We start from the raw sequence: 19121 nt of genomic DNA on the forward strand, positions 1-19121 counted from the left end.
ATGTTTTAAGCAAATTTATGATTTTCTGTTGGGCCACATCCTGAGTCACAAGCAGCCTGCGGGCCACGGGTTGGACACCCCTGTCTAGCACTCTGTCCAGAGCCCAGGGAGGGGGAGAGGAGTAAGAAGGGAGGAAGCCTTCCCATCCCTCTTCAGACTCACAGAGCATGAGTAGGAGGAGAGACCAGGGAAAGAAGGTTGCGCCCTAACCCAGTTCAGCGCCCTACCTCAGTTTGGTGCCCTCTCCACTCTGCAAAGGAAAGGAGGGGCAAGGAGGACACCACAGATCTAGCCTTACGTTCTGGGACTCTGACCCCACTACAGGGTCAACTCCACTGCACCCCACCTCCGCCTGGACCCCAACTCGCTCTGTTTGGCTCCTCCCCTCTACCAGTGAGTCCGGCTGGGCTGCCCTGCCTTCCCTGATGTTAAGCGGGCCCACGCTGTGTAGAGAATTGCCCTTAAATAAGTAATCGGTTCCCACAAGAGCTCTCCTGTGCTTTTCCCTGGAGAATTTTCAGTTTTATTTATTTAACAGGCAATTCCTTTTCATGTCCTTCCCATATCATAGCTGGCACCGCAGACAGACCATTAACAAACCTGAGCCTTCGGGCTGTTTTTCCAGGAGGACTGGGTGGGACAGCTCAGCCCCTTGCTCCCTCCCAGTCTTCTCTGCTGGGGCAGGGGCAGGGGCAGGGGCAGGGTAGAGAACTGGGACCCAAAAGAGAACACTTTTAGGCAACTGGGAGCTTCTACTGATAGCACAATGTTAGGAGGGCCTCTGCCCTCTTAGAATTTATCTTAAGATAGCAACAGCAGCAAATGAGCTCTCATGTTTCCCAAATGGTAATGTACCTATACATCACCTGGGAATCTTAAAATACAGACGCTGATTCATCAGCTCTGGGGCGGGGCTTGAGATTCCGCATTTGTGGCCGACTCCCAATGATGCTGGTTGGGGGGGAGGTGCGGTGATGGGTAGGGAGAGTATCCAAAGCACTAATGCAGCCAAAAGCTTGAATTAACCAACTTAACCTGGGGAAGACACAACCCTAATAATGGAGGTAGTAGTAATGCTGTTAGTAATATCCAGTATTTACTGAGCACCTACTATGTGCCAGACACCCCATGCCACTTCAGACTTCAGTAGGAGAATCTATCCGGTGTGGCAGAGGAATTTCCTGATCTCCCTCAAAGAGTCAGACAGTCCACAGAGAGGAGGAAACTGGACACAGGAGGATTAACACTTTCTGAGCCATATGTATCACCGGCCCATTTTACAGACAGGGTCATTGAGGTTGGGAGAGCTTGAGTATCTGGCCAAGGCCCTACAGCTAGCAAGTGGCAGGGCCAGGATTCTGGCTGTGGTGTGTTTGGGCTTGGAAGACTGGCTTTTTTTTTTTTTTTTTTTTTTTTTGTATACAGATGCTCACAGGATAAGGAGACAGAGGCAGTGCATACCAGACAGGACCAGACAAGCAGGCACCCAAGACACGGGGCTGAATTCCAGATCCTGCAGCCCCACTGTCCTGCCCAGGATGACTGAGATGATCTCCTGGACAAAGCAGCAAACTTCCTGGAGCAGTTTCTATGCCTGCTCACCATTCTGTCTCACCTCATCTTACCCTGGGGCCTGAGATGAGACAGCCCCTGGCCTGTTCAGCCCGGGGGATGTAGTGGGGGCCCAGGGAAGACAGAAGCTGGTAAAGAGGATCCTAGATGCTGGATGGTCTGATTTTACAGATCAGGAAACTGAGGCCAGGGGAGGGGCGGGGAATCCCTGCAGGCTCTCCCCAGTGAGTAGGACCGGCCTCCTGGCAAGGAGGCTGTGCAGTTGCAGGGCCCTTTGCTTAGAGGAGCCTACCCCTGGTTTAATGTTCTGCCGTTACCATTTTGAAATTCTTATTGCTTTATTAACAAGAGGCCCGCGTTTCCATTTTGCGCTGTGCCCTGTAAATAATGTCACGGGTCCTGTCAGTGGCTTAGAGATGGTGCCGGGGCTGGATGCTGTCTCAGAGCTGTTCCTAGGCAGTAACTGTGTAGCGCTGAACTAGACAGAGCTCTGTTTGACAGGCAGGCCAGTGCAAGCCCACACCTCCAAGCAGCCTGAAGCCCCGAGGGCTGGAACGCGAATGGAAACCTCAGGAAGGTGAGGCCTGAGGAAGGCCCTTCTGAAGGCCAGGAAATGCCATCCAAGAAATGTGCCTCAGGGAGGCCTAGAACAGCTCCCAAGTCCTCCTTGGTTTGTGGCGACAGACTAATGGGTTTGCCAGGGCTGGGGAGGGGATGGAGGGGCCAGCTGTCTCAGGGCCTTGGCCTCTCCAAGGAAACCAGCACCCAACACCACCCAAACCCTGAGAGTTGGACGGATGCAGGGCGCTCAGCTGTGCCAGCCTGTCCCAGGGTCTCCATGTAATTGGAGCCGAGTCCTTCGCTTGACTTCTGGGACTGCCCAAAGAAGGAGAGAAGAGCCAAGTGCAGTTGGTTCAGAAGCTCTGTCTTGGCCTGGAAGTCCCAGCTCAGAAGGGAGGAACCAAAGCCAGGCATTCATTGCTCTGGGGCCACTGTCCCCAGGAGACAGGTGCTGGCATCAGGCAGAGCTGAGGAAGGAATGTAGGGCCTGTGGCAGGACAGGGAGAGAGACTTCATCCCGCCCAGCACATTTTAGGAAGATGGTATAAAGGGAGGGCAGAATGCCCTGGTGCCTTGATGTTAAACCCAGGGGTCTCAGCCCCAGGGGTCTGAGAGCTTCTGGATTCACCCTTGAATTTGGAACCACTGTGCTGGGGACAGGGGACAAGGGACATGGTCCAGTCCACTGTGGTGGCCTCTTAAGTCTGCAGCCTCTTATCCATTTTGGCCTTCCTGGGGCCCAGGGGCCCATGGGAGCATCTTAAATTTTTTGAATCAACTCTTCTAGCCTGATTTGTGGCCAAGACAATGGGGGCTGCTGTGAAGGTTAAATGTGCTAATACCTGCAGAGCCTGGTGAAGGTTAGCATTATATAAATAGAGGTTATTACCCAATCTCGTGGATTCCAAATGCATTTTACATCTCTAGAGCCAGAATGCATCTCACTGCAGATGAAATAGCAGCACTTTCTTCTTTCTTTGGGGCACATAAAATAATAACGACTTACAATGGGTCTCAGGTTCAATCAAATAGGGGATGATGATGATGATGGTGATTGTACTCATCAGATGGCATCTTTTTCAGTGCTACCTCCTGCCCGTGAGTTGAGTTGTGGGGTGCTCTTGAGCACGCTGGTCCATGCAGAAGCAGGCATGGAGACCCCAGGGTGTTGGAGAAGGCAGGAACCTGGGGATCCCAGGGGAGGATGCTCTTAGGGAATGAACACAAAGTCATAGGCAGAGGCTGTGACAGGCGGGCAGAGTCCTAGGCAGATGGGTCACGAGCATGGTGGGCAGTGGGTGCACCCACTAATACAGCGACATCCCATGGGTCAGGCTCCACATTAGCTCTGTTCTCCAATACTCGTTCAGACAATCCTCCCATTGGCCTCATGCATGTTAGGGGCTTTTGTTGGTGTTAAATCCAACACTTAGCAGATGAAGAAACTGACACTTAGAAAAGCTAAGAGAATTGGCCAAGGTCATTTAGCCTGTAAGAGGCAGAGCAAGGCCAAGCCCTAGGCAGCCGTGGAAATAAGTCTTCACTCTTTTGCTCATCAGCAGTTTGGAGGGAAGCAGCAGGGCAGAGCAGGCTCGTGGATGGGACCTTGGCCTTCCAGCCCAGTCCGTGGTTGAGCACTCAGGCTCTGGAGTCCACTGCCTGGGGCTATTCCTGAGTCCACCATTTATAAGCTATGAGACTTTGGGTAAGTTACTCCATGTCTGTGGGTCTCAGTCTCCAAGCCCACGTGCAGGGGTGTCCAAACCACGGCCTGTGGGCCGCATGCGGCCCAGGATGGCTACGAATGTGGTCCAGCACAAAATCATAAATTTACTTATAAACTTTTCTCGCTCATCAGTTTTCGCTAGCATTTGTGTATTTAATATGTGGCCCAAGACAACTCTTCTTCTTCCAGTGTGGCCCAGAGATGCCAAAAGGTTGGACAGCCCTGAATGGAAAGGTATGCTTCCTCAGGCAGTTGCTGAGAGGACCTGACAACCCATGTAAATAAAGCAGTTAGAACAATGTCTGGCTCCCAGCAAACGCTCTGTCAATGGGAGCTTTTGTTATCACACAGTGAGTTCTGGGGACACCACAACCTGCTGTCTGGGGATGAGCTGCAGGCTCCCCTAGTCCCACTCATGGGCCTTGTGTGGCTGGAGCTAAGAGCTGGGAGAGCAGAGGGGAACCTAAGCAGAATATGTTGGGGTGGAGGTGGGAGCGGGGGTGGGGTCTTCATCCGCAAACCAGCAACCGGCTGCTGGTGAGAGAACAGGAGAGTGAGGGGTATGAGAGCGGCGGCCGGCCCTCAGTGCTGCTGCAGGGCCAGCCCAAGGCCCGTCACCCCTGCCTCCCTGCCTCCCAACCCTGCAAAGGGAGAGCAAACCCTGGGACATAGGGGCGGAAAGGTGAGAGAATAGCCCCCTTTCAAATCCACACCCCAGTGGCTGGCTCTTGACCCGCCTTCCCTCCCCTGGCAATGACCTTAGCTGCTCCATGGCCGGGCTGTCTGCGCCCAGACCCCCTGGATCCCAGCCTGCTCTTCTGGCTCATGGCCCCAGCTGTTCTGCAGGTCTCCCAGCTCCCAGTTCGGGTGATGCGACCCTCCCCATAGCTCAGATGGAACAAAGAAAGAGGGTTCCAAGACATCACAATCCTGCCAGAGGCCAGCTTTGCGGCTAAGGTGAAAACCAAGAGGCCAACATCTGTGTGGGGTGGAGCCTGCACAGGGGCCTGAGGTTCCCAGCTCTGTGGCTTGGGACGTTTCCTTGGTTCCCTTGTCCCCACATCTTCCTTTATAAAACAATGAGCCCTTCGTAATCTGACCTCAGTGGTTTTCTGAGTTGCCCTCTAGTTTTAGGTCATCTTCTGCCTCTTAGGGAGGCTCTAGGACCTGGGGTCAGAGGACGGGTGCAGGGAAGGAGACCACAAGCCCCAAACACCTGTGTTCATCGTGCATGTGGACAGAGAGGAGAGTCACTGAGCTTTTGGGTGCTGCTCCCCCCACTTCCGGAAGCCAGCAGAGCTTTTGTAGACTAGTCGATGCCAAAGAGCATGTGCCCCAGAGTGGACGCATCCTGAGGGTGGGGGCACGTCTCAGCATGCCACTCAAGAAAGTGGCTAAGCTCAGCCTGACCTTGGTGGTTAGCGGCCACTTAGGTGCGAATTTGCTGCTCATAACTGCTGCTTGGCAACAGAGAGGATGAAAACAAAGGGCCCTTAGAGGTTCTTGTCTGTGTAACAAGTTGAGAAAGAGAAATGGGATCCAGGTTGGAAAAGAAGTTAAAGTGCCTGCATTTGGAGATAACCTGATCATCTATGTAGAAAATCCAATGAAGTCTACAAAAAAGTAACCAGAACTAATCATTGAGTCTAGGCAAGTCGCAGGGTACAAGATCAACATGTCAAAATCAACTGTATTTCTGTATCCTGGAGACAAACAACTGGGAGTTGAAATAAAAAATAACATTTACAATTGCATCAAAAATATGAAATATTTAAGGCTAAATCTGACAAGCGATGTACAAAACCTGTACTTTGAAATCCACAACACGTTGCTAAACAAAACCAAAGAACTAAAGAATGGGCCAGAAAGCTCAATGTGGTCAAGATGCGAATGCTCATTTTTATCTGTACAATCCCAGTCGGAAATCCCTGCAGGAGTTTTTGGAAAAAGAAAAAAAAAAAAAGATTCTAAAATTCATGCTGAAATGTAAACGGATTCTGAAGATAATAGACAAGCTGATTCTTAAACCCATATGGAAGCGCACAGGACCTAGAAGAGCCCCAACGACTCTGAGAAAGAACAAACTTATAGAACCACCACTACACGGTTTCAGGACTTACCACGCAGCAACAGTAACCAGGACAGTGTGCCACTGGTGTAAAGGCAGACGGGAAAATGAAGCCGATTAGAGTGTCCAGAAACAGACCCACACATACATAGACAACTGATTTCCAACAAAGATGCAGAGGTAATTTGGTGGTGAAAGGAATATTTTCTTAAAAACAAAGCTGGAACAACTGGATATCCATTTTAACAGAAAATAGAAGGAAAAAAAAAAAGGAAAAGTACCTCAACCAGGCAGAGAAGGGTTACTAAGGGTACAAGGAAGCTTTTGCAGGCGATTGAGATGTTATCTTGATTTTGGTGATAATTTTAGGTATTACGCATATGTCAAAAATGATCAAGTGGTACCCTTTAAACATGTACAGTTTATTATGCCGAAACAAAAACAAAGCCCATAGGGTTCCCCAAAGAACATAGGGCTCCACCGTCCTCCAAGACCTCAGCTTCCAGATCATCTCCTCTGGGGCAGCTTTGCAGGTCACCCCTCTGGACATCCGACCCCCTGGTTCCCACCTTCTCTTGGCATCTTTGACACTGCCCCGTATTACTGACCACAAGCTTGATGCCCTTACTTGACAGCAAACGACTTCAGAACAGGGATCTGCCTGAGCCTCTGCTGGATCCCAGGCCCTGTGACTGGTGCACAGAAGGTGCTTAGAAAATGCTTAATGAGCGAACAGAGGTTCATGGCTTTTGCTATCCATCAACACATTTGGGTTATTTTGAAGCTTTTAGCAAAGGCTGCTTCAGCCAGTGATAACGTCATTCCCGCCCTTTGTCTCCCAGGAAAGAGTACTCTGGGTTGGAATTTTGTTTGCTTTTAAGGAAGGACATTGGGAGCAAGAGCTTCTGGTGGAGAGGAAAGAAGAAAGAAACAAGCAGGGGTCATGTACCTCCACACGCAGGGCCATGTGGGAATTTCATGTGTTGTCTTTTTTTTTTTTTTAAAGAATTTATTTACTTTTAGAGAGGGTAAAGGAGGGAGAAAGAGAGGGAGAGAAACATCAGTGTGTGGTTGCCTCATACACACACCCTATTGGGGACCTGGCCTGCAACCCAGGCATGTGCTCTAAACTAGGAATCGAACCAGCAACCCTTTGGTTCGCAGGTGGCTCTCAGTCCATTGAGCCACACCAGCCAGGGCTCATGTGTTTGTCTTAATCGAGTTTCCCCACGGTTCTCTGTGGTAGAAGCAGAGAGAGGCCCTCAGAGCCCAAGTGGCTTAGGACAGCCACCACCACAGCCTTCCAACTTGTCCTCAAACCTCTGGGCTAGTCCTTCTCAAAATGTGGCCCCACGAACAGTAAGGGGCAGCAGCACCACCTGGGAACTTGTTAGAAATGCAAATTCCCAGGCCCCACCCCAACTGGCCACATCAGAAGCTCTGGGGATGGGGCCGGGAATCTGCATTCTTCTGAATAGCAAGCCCTCCAGGGGATCCGATGCAGGCTCAGGTGTGCTCTGGCCACCCTCTCACCTCCATCATGAAGCAAGTTACACATGGGCTCCAAGAATGCACTCCTGAGGCCCCAGATGCAAGGACGCCTCTCAATCACTCAGCCCTCCTCCAATCCCTAGGAGCCCCAGCCTGGCACTACGATGGGGCCACTCCCTGCCCCCACCCATCAGCATCTCGGAGGGACATTTCTGCCTCAGCCTGACCTCTCAGCCTGGCGCAGAGCGCCCAGGGCCCCTTGAGCTCTTACACAGCGGAGGCTCAAGACAAGTTGGAGTTCAAGTCCTGCTCCCCGCACCCCGGGCTAGACATTCCAAGTTCCTGGACAGACAATAAGTCTTAACATTGCTGGCGAGGTGGCAGGCAGGGGCCTCAGACAATGGGCCTGTGTTTCTCCCCACGCCTTCCTAAGGCAGCTCTCAACCAGGGCTCCGAGGGGAGCTGAACCATCAAAAGCACACAGCCCGTCCACTTGCCTCTGCCCAAGGTCCCTGCTGGTGGCTTATCACGCCCTCCCTCGCACCCTGGGGCTGAACAATGTTCCTTTTTCCTGGAGGTTTCGAGTACCTTCTAGGTTCTTCATCCACCAAGGCCTTAGGAGAAAGGGGTTGAGTGCCAACACCTCTCTTCTTCTCCCAGATGTCCAGATGCCTGTTGTCCTGGGGCAGGGAGAACGGGCAGCGGACAGAGCTCTCCAGCTACCTGGAGCCATAGTCAGAAGTGGCCACTCTCGCCCTGGCTGATTTCTCTTCATTAGTGCAATCACATCAACACTGACAGCAGCGTATTTATTACTGTCTTGATGACAACCGTTTTTCACCCAGTGATGCACAGCCCGATAATGAGCTTGGGGCAGAGCTAATACGGACGGAACTCCCCTTGGCCCTCCTTGGCAGCTGTGGGCCACCGACAGCCTGCCCCCCAGCCTACCTGTCTACTCTCACTCTTCCAGTGCTGGGAGATAGGGCTCCAAATGGGGAGGTCAAGGGCCACTTGGCTGAACCAGCTAGACCTGGGCAAAGCCATGTGCATACTGCCCAGGCGAGGAGACGTCAAGGCTGACTGAGCAAGGAGGTGTGAATGCTGGGCACGCTCAGCAGCAGTTCCTCTGACCAAGTGCTGAGTCCTTGAGTCAGGGCAGCTAGAGACATAGACAGTGCTGCGGAAGGCTGGCCGCCCTACAGAGCCTGGGAGGGCATGGATGCTTTGGAGTCTGCTTCTGGAAGCCCAAGAGCCTCAAGAGGAATTGGGAGGAATTATTGAAATCGATGACCTAGAATATCTAGTTAATGCTACATGCGCAGGGCATGGAGCTTGGAGATGCTGGAGCTGATGTAGGGAAGCAAAGGCCCCACCTGGCTGGAGGATGGATGACCTTCTGGTACCCTTGGCTCTCCTGGAAGGCACTCGCATGTTCATGAAAAAGGCCCCTTGCAGTGGACATAGTTATCAAGGGCCAAGCCCTCCCGCTAGAAGAGTCTCCAGGCCTCAGCGCCTTGCCCCAGCTCTTATTCAGTCACCATACAATGGTGTGGCTAATACCTGGACGGCTGGCCCAGTCAAGCACCGCTCCTGGTCCAGGGACAAGTTCCCTCATGGTACGGAGCAGATTGGTTGAAGCTGGGAGCCCAGAAAATGCCATCCACCCCTGCAGCAGGGTGCCCTCGGGAGGGGCTGGGAGCCTCTCCCTCACACCCACCACCCTTGAAGGCACGGCCATCAACCAGTCCTGGAGGATGGTTATGGTGGCCCAGGGCTGATTATGTTGGGACACAACTGCTTTAGGAGGTAGGTATGTATACAAAAGATTATAAAAACTTTTAAATACAAACGGTTGAATTGTGTAAAGGATCTGAGAATCAATCTTACATGTGATGTGACCCAAGAGATCATTTCATTCAAGTCTTTCAAAATCAAGTTTTGACATATATCCCTGGGGGGGTCCAGAAAGCCATGGGGCAGGGGCGCCACATCTTCCAGCCACATTAATTGGTTTTAAAATATCCCTTTGTGTGTTAAAATTGAATTCAGAGAGACTATAGAATGGAATACCAAATTTCATGTATTTAAAAATTAAAATATTAAAAAGGAAAAGGTCATGTGGCTAGTGGGCAGCTTCAGGCTACGTGCCCTACCTCTTCCCTCACCACAGTCCCTCACGGAAGAGCTTGGAAATGCTGTATTTATGCCTCACATTTTCCCAGGGAAGACACGGGGGCCCAATGGGACGCAATGATAGAATCAGTCTTGGTCTCCGAGCCCCACAAGGCGTCACGAACCTGTTGCCTTCTCTCCAACATTATTATTACCCCTGTAGACCTTTCCTTAAAGGGTTAAGTTCATTAATTGGGAACAATAACTTATGTCTAATACCTCCATCCTTGTTGATGAAGGGTTTTAACTAAACTCAAGGGGTTTATAATGAAAGAAATCAGTCACACAGACATTAAAAGATAATTTAGAATCAACAAGGCCAAGGTGCCAAATGACACATCTAGACCATTGGCATCCTGAGAGCCCGGAGGCATTTGGGAAGGATGCCTTGAGGCTGTTGGGCCCTGGGGCGCGGTGAGTGACAGGAGAGAGGAGGGAAGGGTGCTGATGGCTTCCTGGCTTCCTGGCTTCCGGGTGGTAAAGGCAGTAGAGCAGCCTGGATGGCTAGGCAGGGGGAGGGGGAGGGGAGACTGCAGCCATGCATAGGGCCAGGTTGTGCGGGGCCTGGTGTGGATGCAATAGCAGTAGAGAAGCAACCAGCAGTCGGGGGTGAGGGCAGGTGACGTGAGAGGTCTCTGCTTTCGGATCCCATCACTAAGTCCCTGTGAGATAACAGATGGGGCCCCAAGAGAGGAGGAGAGACCATCAGACTGTACCCCTGTGCTCATCCGATTTGGGGAAGAGCCTGTGGGCAAACCAGATGGCTCCTAAGTACCAAAGCAGCACGGGGAGCCGCTCCTGAAGGTGCACATCCTCATCAAAAGCGATGGCCTGAGAAGCAGCTGACCTGCATTCACTGTCCTTGTGGCCTTGGCCAGTGACTTCATCTTTCTGAGCTCCAATGCTAATAAGGTTAATAATGTTAATACCTGCAGGCCAAACTGCTTCATAGGTTGGGGGGAAGAGAAAATGAGATGTCTGTGAAAGATACCCATTGAAATTGGAGGTTTTATGAAAGGATCCAGTAAAAACATTCACCTTAAGGCCTGAAGAGTGGATAACAGTTTAATATGTGGGCTCTCTGTGGCATATTTGCAATTTTAGCTAGAGGCAGATAATGTCTTAACAAACACATAAATCCCTAATAGTGGAAGTTTAGATGCCGCTGGCAGGTCTATGAGAGCTGAGGCGGGCAGAGGCATTTGAAGACAGGGCACGTGTCAAATTGCAAAGCTGGCCTTGCCTCCCTGACACCAAGAGACAATAATGACAATGACAAACACTTATCCAGGGTTTACTATACATGGAGTGCTGTCCTAAATGCTTAGTATCTTATTAAACCTTGACACAACTCAATGAGGTAAGGACTACTGTTGTTGCCATTTCACAGAGGAAGAAACCAAGACACAGATTGGCTTAAGGTCACCCAGGCAGTAGACGATGAGGAGGATTTGAACCCAGGGAGTCATCCCTGTTTCAGGCTCCTCAGAGGCCTGTGCTGTCCACCAGGGCCCTCTGATGGCACATTCTGGACTGGCTCTCAGAGCCCAAAGCAGAAACGGGGCATCTGCACCAGACTCATAACTGACTCACACTCAGCAGTGCCAACCTGGGTGTCCAGGTATCCAGCCATACTTCTGACCATGACTCAGATTCTGAGCAAGGCAACTGTCTCTGTCGCTTGTACATTCGCACCTCCTCAGAGGTGCCCTGGGTGGTACGGGGCTGGGGTTAGGGCTCTGGCTTTATCAGGCCGTTTAGGAAGCCAAATTTCCTGAATGGGCCAAGTTATGGCAACTATTTCCTCCCCTTAGGATCATCACATCATCAAATTTTCATCATCCCTCTGGGTCACTGAGAACTTCCTATATGGTGTCAGACTTTTACCACTTTTCTTCCCTGCCCCGTTCACTGTAGATGACATGTGTGGCTCAGACATGGGCAAACCATCATGAAAGCCCCAAATGACCAAACATCTCTAGGTCACCCCAACCCCAGGGAGGGCACAGAGAAAGGAGAGGAGCAGAGAGAGGAGGGAAAGGTTCCTGTCCTGACCTCTTGAATTCTGGGTTATTCCTGGGTTATTCCCAAACTCTCTTACCCTCCCTGGACCAGCCCAGGTCTTCTAAAACAGCCCACCTGCCTAAGCACCTTTCACCAGGAAGATACCAGCGAAGGATGCTGAGGAGGCAAAGGGCATCCTGGAACAGCAGTGTGGGGCCAAAGAACCCTGGGTTCACATCCTGACCTTTTGGCTTCTTTGCTGTGGGGCCTTGGGCAGTTAATCACTCTGAACCCCAGTTTACCCACATGCTGGAGTCGAGGGAGGAAGGAGGCAGGTAGCGGTTCTAATGCACCTAACACTATCTGACACATAGAAACTGCACACCAAACGAGAGTACACGTCCCCTCTGTAGATCCCTAGGATGGGGAGAAAAGGCCAAATCATTCCAAACTGGGAATGAAGCAAAGGAAGTGGGGGAAAAGGTGTGGGTGAAATACACAGTAAAGATACCAAAGAGAAAAATCTGAAAGCTAAATGCAACTTGATACCCTGTCTTAAGACCATTTAGAGGGGCAAACACAGGAGCACACACATAATTAAATTAGCATATTAAATGCTTTCGCTATGTCAGGCTCAGGGCAGAGTGTTCTGCTTCTGCTACCTCACTGACAAGGAAACAGTGGTGGACAGAGTGAGTGACTGAACCCACAGTGGCACAGGGTAACACAAAGTAGCAGAGCTTGAACCCAAGTCGGCCCAGTCCCCAGGCACCAACCACTATACATGCCACTCCTCAACAGCTTAAGAAGAAACCCCAGAAGGCAGGGAAGTAATAATAGCACAGACTGGGGGTAACTCTGGGATGCTTTAGGGATGGCCCCTTCCACAAGATGTCACCAGTGCACATGGAGATGCTGGTCTCTTTTCCAGTACACAGAAGCCTGCATTCCCAGCTCCCTTGCCTTTGGGGGGAAGCATACGATCAGCCCTGGCTGATGGGCTGCAAGTAGAAGTGATACAGGCGACCGTATTTAATTGGTGATGCAACTCCTCTTCTCTCTCTTATGGATGTCACATGGTGACCCCCTGCATGGATGGGCAGTACCCCTCCAGCCCACCACCTGTCTTCCCAATTTCTTCCACATCCCACAGGTGGAGTTCAGCTGGTAGGGACTCAGTAAGAACCTAGGTGTCACCCAACGCAGAGGCCAGGCTGCCAGAGGCAGCTTCACCTGTTGGGCCAGAGGTGGGAAGAGCTGGGAATGAGGGTGAGAAAGTCTGGGCAGTGGGCTCTGGGCTCAATGGCAATATGATGTTGGAATGTAAGCCCAGGTTAGACTCGCTGGAGGGCAGGGCTCTCCTCCTTGGGGAGCACGGCTGTGCCGCACAGTGAGGGCTCCATGACAGGGGGTGTTATGTGACATGCAGACAAGCCCATGAGAGTGGGTGGCCAGAGAAGAAGCTAGAGAAGCAGGCAGAGGCCAGATGGCAAAGGGCTCCCTGCCTTTTGAAGTATTCATTCATTCATTCATTCATCAGTCAGTCATTCTTCATTCACTCGCTCGTATTTGTCCAGCTCCTTCTCTGTGCCAGGCACTGACCTAGAGACTGGGAATGCAGCAGCAATGAACAAAATAAAGTCCCTGACCCCATGAGAGAGACCCACAATAAACAAATAACCAAGTCAATACATGTCCCACGGAGCTGAGTGCTGTGGAGAAAGCCAAGCAGGGCAAGGGCGATGCCTCATGACGGGTGCTCAGGGACAGAGAAGGGACATTAGAGGGAAGGCCTGAAGGAAGTGAGGAGTGGGTGTGGCCACAGGGTTGGTAGGAACTTCAACCTCTGGGGCGGGGCGGAGGGGGGGAGGCGGGCAGCGCTAGACTGGTAAGTTCTCAGAGCAGGAGGTTGGCGCTGCGGATGGCAGCGAGGGAAGCCGAGCTTGGGGAGTGGGGACGGAGGCGGTGAGGATTATGACACTCTCATGCCTTGTGGCCGACACATTACAAGCCCTCAACACTCATTATGAGCATTTTAGAGGGGACTGGAATAACCTCATTTAAAGTGGGGAAAAAACTGTTATGAGGTAGCTACACTTAATTTGTAACTGTTTCCTCATCTTACAGATGAGAAAACTGAGCCTTAGCTCAGGGTTGCTCAGAGGTGGAGGGGGAATTCAAAGGGGCCAGAATGCAGACTGGGACCATGTGCCATGTTGGTACCCGCAACCCGGAAGGGGCTGGGCCTTGCAGGGCTCCCAGGCCCTGGGGGACTTCCTGGCCTAGATGCCTGGCCTGGGGAGTCTGATGAGCCGAGCTGAGCAGCTCTCCCTCCCTTCCCCCCCAGGCCGGTCCCTTGCCCAGCACCACTCACTGGCCCTGCCTTCTCCCAGCAGGGGTGGGATGACAAGGAGCGACCAGGCTGTCTGGGCAACCCGGCTTGTTTTCCTTTCCATTGCAGGCATGGGGCACTGCCGGCAGTCGCTGCTGGCCCATTTGTTGCTATTGGCATCCCAAGGCCCCAAATTATGATGACTAATTCCCGCCGCTTTAGGCAGCTCCAGGGCCGGCTGTGGCGATGTGCTCCAGGGAGAGCCAGGGTGGAAATCCCACAGGCAACTTCCTGACACTCAATGTCAATTCCAACTCAGTCTCCTGACTCCCCAACGGCGGAGGAGTAAGAGGGATGGGGAGAGAGGTTCCAGCCAATCAGAGGACTCCTTCAACCGCAGCCAAATTCTAGGATAACCAGCCACAGGGAGGCCAATTGCTTCATCAACACAGAGCACAACTGTCTACCAACCAGTTTTTATAAGGTAATGAGTCCTCCATCACCAGGGGTATCCAAGCAGACATCAGGTGGCTACTTGTCCCACACTTGTGGGCAGAGGACAGCACTAGATGCCTTTTCATATTTCTTTCAAGTCTAATGCCCTGATTCAAGTCAGTCCTGAGGACGGGGGACAGGTTCATTCTCCCTTACCGGTTAGCTTACAGCCAAACTGTGTCCTGCGGTACAAAGTCAAATGCATACCAATACAGTTTAACACATCATTTTAAAGTCGGCCGTTCAGGCACTGTTTAAACAGAGAACTGCTGTAAAGGACTTGGCCTCTTTCCCAGCCTCCCTTCCCTGATGGAACAAGGTTCCTGGCCCCACTCTGGCCTTCTAGGAGGGGACACGGGGAGAGGTGGTTGATAAATATTTGCTGAACAAAAGCATGTAGGAGAGGGCTTCTGAGGCAGGTGTCAGGCTGCCAGCGTGACTCGGACTCTGGGTGGGGGTCCTGAGTCTGTTTAGCCCAGGCAGGGGAGGTCTGCAGGGAAGAGAAGCACCAAACTGTGCCGTTCATCGAACCACAGCCAGAATGCTCCACAACGCCCCAGCTGAAGCCAAGGGGCGCAGAGGCTGAGGAAGAGAGGAGTGTGGGGCAGAGAGCCACCTCTCTGGTGCTGGGAGAAGGCGGGGGTGTAGGGAGCAGGGACACCCCCAGCCCACTCTTGTGTGGGGCTTTTCACACACACTAGCAGAGCCCCAGGCAAGCATGACACTCGGCCTTGTGGTAATTAGCAAGAGGCCCTGATCAATAAGTTATTTTTTGCTGTCAGTAATTAATAATTACAGCTTAGCCACACCATGTAATTAAACTTTCATCCTGCTCCCTTGCGTGCTGTTTGGCTTTTATTGTGATTAGCTCCCAGCACTAAACTTTCTGCCTTTGGAGCCTTCAGGAGCTGGGCTTCCCCGCCCTCACTCAGGGTTCCCTCTGCCTGTCTCGCTCAGCGTACATCCCCTTTTGTCCCTCCCCCAGGAACCGTTCTCCTGAAAGAACATTCCAGACCAGCTGGCTGGGCTGCTACTGCCTTCCTTCCGGCCTCCTCAGAGTGTCCACCAGCAGTAACCAGGCTTCGAAGCGTATGAGAACTCTTGCAGGTGCTTGTTCAAATGCAGAGGTCCAGGCTCCCCCGGATGCCTCCCATCAGAGTGCCTGGGAGTGGAGCCCAAGGCTGCTAGTCGGCCAACTGAGACGCAGGGATGGAGCCACGGAAGGAAGTAAAGGAAGGGTCTTGGGGGAGAGTAGGCATTCAAGGCCTGTCTGGTGGGTGGCTGGAAACCACTCCCCATGACCTTTGCTTATAGTGTAAAAACAACAACAATAATAGTAACCATAACAATTACCCTTTCTTAAGCACCATCTATGTGCCAGGCAGTTGCTGCTCCTCCCCACAATACCTCAGATCCTCATATTGTCCCTGCCTTTTCTACAACATCGCTTACCCATTTTGGGAAACGAGTGTGAATTGTGTGATCCTGCTTGAAGGAAAGATGATCTAATGGTGGCTTAGGAATAAACAGCTGATGTTGCCTGGGTCCATACCTGAAAAAACCTAGGCTAGGTCTAGCTAAAATCGGGCAGCTGTCAGTAATTAAAAATCAAACCGACGTGAGGTTTGTCTCAAGGGAGAATCACTGTTTGGTCCCATACTCTGTGTTGTGATTGGAGAATGGGGCTCACGGGCTCAGAAGTGACACACAGTGCCAGTGGCTTCAACCACCCCAAAGGTTAGTGACACTACCTCAATCTTAAGGAAAAACTCCACTCTCGAACCCCAAAGCAGGTAAGTAAGTGCCCCTCCCCCACAAGTGCAACATTGACCCAAAGCCTGGGCCCAGACCAAATTCCCACAAACCTTTGCATGGTTTGCTGCCCATGAGACAAATAGGTGGAGAGTACTCGATGGAGGCAGAAAAACACTCTCTCAGACCAGAGAACACAAATGGAGCGGCAGGGGACCTGGGCAGCCACTCGCCAAAAGGCAGCAAACAAGAGAAGCCAGAGAGACAGTGAATCAATCAAAGAGACCTTCGCTGCTGCTGACAGGGCGAGCCCCTCCCAAGGAAAGGACAGGGACAGAAGAAGGCCTGGCCTTAACTTCAGCAGGACGGGTGGAATCTTGACTTCAGGGAGGGGGAAAAGTGTGGAGGTGGGGCATGAAAGAGACTTGATGACTCAAAAGGAAGCACCTCCACGCGTGCTGGGGACTCCTTAAGGGCCTGGGCCCAGATGGGACAAGAACAAGTGAGCCACCTGGCCAGGGAAATCATGCCATTGCTGGAGTCTGTGCAGTGATTAAGTTAGAAGCATCCAGACAGAGGCTGACACCCCCCTGAGCCCTTCTGTCTCCTGGCTTTTGGCTGGTAACCCCCTGGGCATCTCAGGACAAATCTGTGAGGTGCCCCAGGGCAGACTACAATCTGTTCCTATTCTGGCAGCCTCACAGTCTTCCTGGGAAAGCGACAAGCCCACCCCAGCTACGGATGACCCTGGTTCCAGGGAGAGAAGGGCTTAGCACCCAGTCTTGACTCTGTCCCCCAGATCTCCCTGCAGCCTTCGTCAAGTCACTTAATGCACCCAGACCTCAGTTTTCCCATCTGTTAAATGGTTGCTAGAATAAGACGACCTCTGAGGTCCCGCCTGCTGGAAGATTTTATGAAGATCATAAAAATAATAATAACTTTTATTACCTTACATTTACAGGGCTCCTTAACAAAATTTCTAAGTGCTTTAACGTAAATTACCTTGTAAAATCCTCCCCTCAATCCTGTGAGAGCTGATTAGTTTCATCTCTTTGATCTTGGCTCTCTGGCCTGCATGACTCCAGCGCACTGGGGTCTCCCCGCCACCCACCCCGCTCAGCAACCCCTCAGGTAAAGAGGGCCCCTTTCCAGACTGCAGCCTTCGCAAGTGAGCAGCCTTGGGTAGGGGGAGGGGCAGGCGCCCTCCGAGTTTGGAAGACCGAAAGCCAAACCCTGCGCGTCCTGGAGCTCAGTCCAGGCTTGTCTCCCTCCGCCCCCAGCAGGCGCCGCTCGGACACCGCTGGCACCACTGTCTGGGTATGCGAACCCCCAAAGCAAGGAAGTGCCAGTGCAGCCGCCCTCCCCTTCTGGGACCTGCCAGAGGACTGGGAGGACATTTGGGCACCCGCCCTCTGGAGGTGGGCAGTGCGGATCACACCTCCTCATCCTCCCTAACACTCCCACCCCCAAAACCCACCAGCCCTTCTCCACTGCGAGGCTGCTCCAGGCAGCTACAGGTCAGAGCAGCCGCTGCAGAGACAATTGAGCGGCCCGAAGAGCTGAAGGCAAACGCAGGAGCTGTGTGTGTCTGGGAGGTGGGACGGGAGGGGGTCTCAGACCCTCCCTGTGCACCACCCCCTGGTGCGTCCGGTGTTGCACCACGACCAGGGCTCCCGGCCCACACCTCGAAGCGCCCCCAGACCCAGCGGCCGGCCAGGCAACCAGGCGCGGGCTCCGTACGCTGCCAGGCCCGGCAATCGCCCTCCCCGGGCTACCAACCGGCACCCAGTCCCCGACTCGGGCTGCCTCCCGCCGCCCTCCTACCCCACTCCCTCGCCCTGGGGCGGCCTGCGCCTGCCTGGCAGGGCCTTGCCCTTCTCCGCGGACACTGATCGGGAAACCAGGAGCCCGGCCTGAGGAGCTCGGTGGAGCCGGTCGCTGAACCCGGCACGGAATGGCGCGCCACTCCCTCGCGGACCCAATGGGGTACCCACGGCGGGTGGGAGAGTGGCGACCCCCCCGCCCCCCATCTTGGGCTCTTCTCAGCCTTCCTGGGCGACGCCTCCCAGCACGGAGCCGCACCTTGCCTCCTCATTCGGAAGCCACAAGTCTCAGGAAGACTGCCCCACCCCCCGCCAGAGCGAGCCCCCAAAACTCGAGGAAGGGGTCCTGAAATTCCCTTGAGAAAGCTCTGCCCGGGCTGAGCCCGCAGGCCAGCAGGCTCCCGCCCCGATCCCAGCCCCTTCCTCTAGTCCCATCATCACCTCCTCCTCAAGCCCCCTCCCCATCCCCACGTGGGGGTGACTCTCCTACCTTGAGCTCTGGCCTGGGGGATCCGGTGCAGGGCCAGCAGAGTCCATATTAGCAGCCCCCACATGGTGTGGGGTGGCGGTGGGAGTCCTCCGCACTGGTTTATAATCCTGGTGGGGTCTGTTACCCTGCGTCTTCGTCTGGGGAGACTGTCTACGCGGCCCTGGCCCGGTGCGGTATATGCCCGGAAGGGGCAGCTCTGGCGACCCTAATGCTTCCTCGTCCTCTTCTGTCCAAGTTCGATCCCGGCGGTGCGCCCGGAAGGCGATGGGCGAGCAAAAAGAAAAAGCCGCGCTCTTGGACTCAGGGCGCCTCCCTCCCGTAGCACCCCAACTCTGACTTCGTCTCCCAGGCAGGGAGGCCTCTGCGATTGGGCCGGGTCGCTGGCCGGGCTCCGGAATAAAAGGACAACTTCAGCAAACTTCCTCCAGTGGCCACGTTGCCCGCCCCCCGCCCCCTTCCCGCCCCCTGGTTGGGTCGTCCAGGCGGACGCAGTCACTGCCTTTCCAGGCGCTGGGCCCCGGGGGCCGGGCTGGAGCCAAGTGCGGCGGCAGACGCGGTTGTGGGGGCTCTTTCAGGGGCGCGGATTTCGGGGGGCGCGGTTTGCATCGCGGTCCGAATCTCCCTGGAGCTGA

General features: G+C 53.3%; 1 protein-coding gene across 1 annotated transcript in view; it reads right to left on the reverse strand.

Annotated features, from left to right (window-relative positions):
• Positions 1 to 18638, reverse strand: part of SDK2 (sidekick cell adhesion molecule 2) — a 240438-nt gene extending 221800 nt beyond the window's left edge. The window contains exon 1 of the mRNA XM_054572925.1: positions 18490 to 18638. Coding sequence (XP_054428900.1) covers positions 18490 to 18553 — 64 coding nt within the window. The 5' untranslated portion in view covers positions 18554 to 18638. The remainder of the gene's footprint in view (positions 1 to 18489) is intronic.
• Positions 18639 to 19121: the final 483 nt, after the last annotated feature.

Source organism: Pteronotus mesoamericanus, unplaced genomic scaffold (genome assembly GCF_021234165.1).
Source record: "Pteronotus mesoamericanus isolate MK-2021 breed Mesoamerican mustached bat unplaced genomic scaffold, CSHL_Meso_final contig_246, whole genome shotgun sequence".
NCBI classification, from domain to species: domain Eukaryota; kingdom Metazoa; phylum Chordata; class Mammalia; order Chiroptera; family Mormoopidae; genus Pteronotus; species Pteronotus mesoamericanus.